This window comes from Sander vitreus, chromosome 3, assembly GCF_031162955.1.
Source record: "Sander vitreus isolate 19-12246 chromosome 3, sanVit1, whole genome shotgun sequence".
Lineage (NCBI taxonomy): Eukaryota > Metazoa > Chordata > Actinopteri > Perciformes > Percidae > Sander > Sander vitreus.
In genome coordinates, this window is record NC_135857.1 from 28,470,880 (window position 1) to 28,476,503 (window position 5,624).

Sequence of the window (5,624 nt, forward strand, 5' to 3'; positions counted from 1 at the left end):
AGATTAAAAAATTGTAACTACATCTGGAATACAAAAAAAGTATCTTCCTAAGATCTGAGATTTGACACCCGGATTAAAGGTTTATTGAAAGATTATTTGGTATTAAAGATTATTATGATATGCAGAGATCTTTGTCCAGTGCTGGACAGGGCACACTACTGTCATATTTGCCTCTGTATTATACCGCTCATGTAATATTTCAAAACGTAAATCCAGGCAGTATTACAGAGCCTGTAAGCTGATAGACCCCTGAGCTCTGGCTTTAATTTAGTTCTTATTTTTCATTCTTTTCCTCGTCCCTCTGTCCACCTAACCCTCCTGATACTTACAGTACAGAGAGATATGAAAACAATATATTTTGACTTAGAAAATAATTATTCCTGTCATGGTATCTTACCACAAAGAATCATTTTAATCAGGATGTTTTGAAAGATAATACTTGAAGCATTAAACAAGCCACAGTTCAGCTTAGAGCAGGAAAACAGGAGCTGGCATCTGTGAGAAGAATCCATGTCAAGTACATCAGTGAATCACCTGTGTGACAAGTTGGTGGGATAGTGAGCTGCTCTATGCATCCTTCCATTAGTCTTTTTTTATTGAGAGAAAATCAAAACCAGACTAGAAACACACTAGAACAAGTCTATATATGCACGACTCTTGACATATTTTACGGTTGCTTTGACTCAGTTTTCACAACAAGAGTTTCAATTTGCAAGACTCTGAACACAAAATGCTGTACTCAGAATCTCACGTTGCACACAAATCAAATTAGGTAATATTTCACACCAGTGCATTTATCAGGGCATTACAACACTGTATGTAAATGCCCATCGCAGAATTGTAATCATTGTTGCATTTTAAAATAAAATAGTGCTGTCAAACAGAAGCCAGTTCTCATCAAAACACCATCTACAGTGGGCATTTGCTCAACAAACAGCAACAACTAGCAATTAATGAGAAATACATGTGCAAATTTAGCAGAAGTCAGTATTTGAAATAATATAAAAGTAAGAATGACTCTGATGTTATTCATATGTGGTATCGCTGTAAATAGACAGTAGATGATGTCTAAATTTTAAACTACAGTAGATCTTATATTCATAAAAGACAAAATGATCATGATTGTACTGTTACTATCGACCACCACAACACTTGTTTCTATTCAAGACACCAAACCTTAAATATTACACTCACACATAAATCTAATCTAAAGCTACGGTAATGCTGGAATTCATAGCTATAACATGAAACCCCAATTTACACTACCAGCAGTCAAAATGTGATAGTATTCAAAACATTTATTTTCCCTTTTTCTTCTTTCCACCACTTTCATACTTTTGACGTGCGAGGCAGTCGGGGTGAAGTCATTAGCATTATGTTGTAATGCTGCTCACCAGCTATTGTTAGAATAAGGAGAAATGCTTATAAACACATTGATGACGCAATTGATGCAGTGATCTGTACGCTCAGTAATAAGCACTGAAACGTGTTCTGAAGACTTTAGTGAGCCAGTTTGGCTATTTGCATTTAAAGTTTTGCATTGCACTAGTAACTCTGTTGTGAAAACGGATCCAAAGCAACTGTAAAATATTGTAAATTGAAGTGGGATTATATAAATCAAATAAATCCCAAACATATTAAACATGACTGGCGTATACTAAAAAAAGAATAAAATAAAAACTACAACTTGATAATAACTCTGTAGTAGCCTATATAGAGGTTTGAGGAACATTTGACTCTGGTAACATACATGACAGATGGAGACACAGGAGGTGTTGTAACAGGAAATACGAAGGAGACAGAATCAGTTATAGTAACTATACAGTATTAATACTTCCACGTTCATGCTCCACATCCAGACTAATCAGAATTCCAGGAAGTTGGTGACGATAGCAGCGTTGTAGATCAGGTCTGAGATGTAGCCCATGGAGGTCTGCGGTCCCATCTGTGGGTGGTGATGGGGGTGTGAGTGGTGGGGACCTTGGCCCTGAGTTACCTCCCAGTACACCGGCTGAGGGTGGGAGGGGACTACCTGGTCTACAGAGGTGTGACCTCCACCTGCAGCGTTGCCTCCGTACACGGCCTGATGAGTCCCAGATGGAGCCATAGTCTGGGGTTTGAAGTTCCTGAAAGACTGGTAGGAGCGGGCGGAGGCCGAGTGGTGAGGCTGCCTGCTGATAGGCTGAGGAAACGAACCAGGAAGGAAACCGGGGAGTGCTGGTCCCAGATGCTGCCGCTGGTGGGGCTCCTCCTCCCAGAGACGACACTCTGAAGGTTTTGAGGGACCCAGTGTGGGCTGCTGGTGGAGAGATGAGGAAGATGGCGGCGGTGATGACACTGGGTTGCTGTAGATGTGGATCCAGTCGGAATAAATCTGTGGGACATCCTCACAGGAGTGGTTCGGCTCTTGCCTGAATATGTCTGTCAGGGTGGTTGAGGTAAGGAAAGCAGAGCTCACAGGTCCAGGGGGGGGATCTACAACCTCTCTACCTCCCAGGCCAGGCTTGGTGGACTTGGGGTGTCTCACAATCTTGATACTTCTGGCTCTTCTGTTTTGAAACCACACCTGTGGGAAATACAAAGACTTGTAATGCCTGGGTCATATTAATCAGTGGTGGAAGAAGTATTCAGATCCTTTACTTAAGTAAAAGTACTAATACCCAAGGGCGTAGCACAGAGTTCTGGGCCCTGTAGAAAGGCATTCTCTATGGGCCCCTCCCCACATCCACAGCTATTCATTCTAGCATCTTTTTTGGCCTTCCTCACATGAGGGCCCTGGGTACTCAGTCCCATTTCCACCCCCAGTCCGACACCCCTGCTAATACCACACTGTAAAAATATTCTGTTACAAGTAAAAGTCCTGCATTGAAACTGTTACTAAATGTACTTAAAGTATTAAAAGTAGAAGTACTTAATGCAGAAAAATCCTCAAATTTTAGAAACTGGAAATGATCAAAACACTTCTGTGTTTAATCGGCTAATCATTTCAGCTGTACTTGTAGGCCTAAATATTGTTGGCCAGTTTAATTTATAATAAAACATCATATTTTATAAACTGCATGTGTTTTGTGTGCAAAAATCGTAATTTGTAAAGTAACTAGGACAATATTTCTCTCTGAAATGAAGTGGAGTAGAAGACTCAAGTAAAGTAGGTACCTCGAATTTGTACTTAAGTACAGTACTTGAGTAAATATACTTAGTTATATTCCACCATTGATATTAATTACACTTTTCTTTAACTGTACTAGAGGAAAAATATGGATGGGACCCCCCACCTCTGCAGAACCACCCCTGTTCAAATCCTACTTGGGTCAATTCTTTGTGGAGCAAAATTATATTTTGTAGTTTTCCTCACCAAAAACAGCTCGACATAGGCCTAAGCAGGCAACACTTGAGACACACATAAGTGGTCATTTAATCCATTCATAATATAGAAAGAGTAGTTATAGCCGGGGTTTTATGGGGAGTTTTGAAGCTTAACAGAGACCCCTGCGCAGCAGCAGACTCACCTGGATCTTGCTCTCGGGCAGGTGTGTGTGCGCGGCCAGCCTCTCCCTTAGGGTGATGTCCGGGTAGGGAGTCACAGCGAAGGCCTGCTCCAGCTCGGACAGCTGGGCTCGGCTGAAGATGGTCCTCTTCCTCTTCCTCTGGCCCTCCATCAAACCGGCGGCGGCGGCGACGGCGGCTCTGTCCGGCTCCGGAGAGGACAGCGCGCACTCACTCCGGGCATCTTATCATAAAGAAAATCCAAAAGGGAGGTGAAACAATAAAAATAAAAATAAAAAGACATGTAGGCTATATAGCCTAATATAAAATATTGGGCTATATATATTATATAAATAAGAATGAGGAAGATAAAAATGAATCATTTAAATTTAGATTTAATTGTTTAAGGTCGAAACGCGCCGAGTTGTAACGTTTTTGTAGGCCATTAAAACGAAATCACAAGCTTCAGGGCTACATTTTTATTTTAATTTTTTAAATATAGCCTACTGTAAAAAAAAAAAAAAAAAAAAAAAAACAACAACAAATAGGCTACACCTGGAAGAAATTTGCATAATTCTTTTATTTTCATGTTGTACTAATAGGCTATAGGCTAGTTTTCTTACTATAGCCTGATATTTATGAGGTTGTGTTCGATGTTTATATTGACTTAGCCTATAACACGCGCATTTGTTTTTAACTAATTATTTAATTTAGATAATATTTCTTTCTTCCTAATTTCGGATTCTTTTTTCATTGAGAATGTTGTCTTAGTTACGGTGTTTTCATTGGCTCGCCCTATTTAATTGATTGATGCTTAATTTACATTTGGTGTGGTTTCTCCAGTGGAAATTGATTACAGGAAGCAAAACATGAAAATGATCAATTGAAGAGACAATTCTAAATGATATTGCACTCACCTTTACAGTGGTCCGGTTCTCCAAATAACGCCTTAAAATCCACCATGTCTCTCTGCTGGTTCTGCTTGAGTAAAGAGAAGTCTGAGTCCGTGAATAGAGCCATGACTCACACAGAGACACACACATCCACTGCTCTGTGCTGACAGCTGAGGACGAGTGACCGCTTCTTATACCCACATCACCAGATGTGACACCCCACACCCACAACCCACCCCTGCAAATCTAGGTGCTGTTCACCTCTGCCCTTCTAATCCCCATCTGAGAATGGAGCACACCAGTTGTTTTCATGCTGCATTGTATTATTTCTTCAACTGCTCTGGCTGTTTTTGAAGAGTTTTTGAGGATATGGTGTTGTGATTAATAGGCCAACACTCTAACATTCAATAGTGTATCATTATAATAACAGATAAAAATCAGAGGAAAATAGCATAAATTCCAAAAAATATTGGCCTATTTTGTATATGTTTATAATAATACTTAATAATCATAATAATAATCTTTATTTATAGAGCACTTTTCAAAATCCATGTTAGAAAGTGCTTCACAAAACAACAAAATAAAACAGACCAGCCATAAAAACATGTTTTTTTAAAACAAAACCAATAAAATATATTTGGTGTATGAAAACCTGCGCAATGTAGGTATTTAGACCATGAATTAGCCGATGACTGTGCTGCTTCATTTGAAAATATGTCTCATTTTGTCTGGGATTTGCTTAGGAAATGGATTTGTTAAATGTTTTATGAGATCAACCAACTACTGAAGTTGTAAGTGTATGAGAATCAGTTGGAATCAATAAAAGGAGCCCATGCTTTCTGAGCCAAATGTCACGATGACACATACAGTATTAATATATTATGATCAAAAATAATAAAAACAATTGTATAACTGTCTGTCAGACTCAACAAAAAATTGTAGCCTATTTTATTAGAGATACTGGCCATCGAATTATTCCACAAAAGTTTCCAAGTAGGTCAAGTTTAATCTGGAGATGAGAGATAATGCCACTTAATTCCAATAACTTCAATAATATTTGCATGGTGGACTGATCCCCCGTATCATAAAGAGTGTTCAATTTGTATTTACTATATAATAAAAGAACTTCTTTATTAAATAAAAAGAATATATAGCCTATACATAATAGTTTTTGGATTTGAATTTTTTTGTTACAATGCAGAAATGTGTCTACTTCATTCCCAGTAAGGATACACAATGTCCACA

The 5,624-nt window shown here is 38.7% G+C and overlaps 1 protein-coding gene across 1 annotated transcript; it reads right to left on the reverse strand.

Moving 5' to 3' along the window:
• Window positions 1–655: 655 nt before the first annotated feature.
• On the reverse strand, window positions 656–4,506 carry sebox (SEBOX homeobox). The gene is made up of 3 exons (XM_078247116.1): window positions 4,404–4,506; window positions 3,510–3,730; window positions 656–2,566 (listed from the first exon to the last, which is right to left on the reverse strand). The coding sequence occupies exons 1-3, from the start codon at window positions 4,504–4,506 to the stop codon at window positions 1,865–1,867; spliced, it is 1,026 nt and encodes a 341-aa protein (XP_078103242.1). The 3' UTR covers window positions 656–1,864.
• Window positions 4,507–5,624: the final 1,118 nt, after the last annotated feature.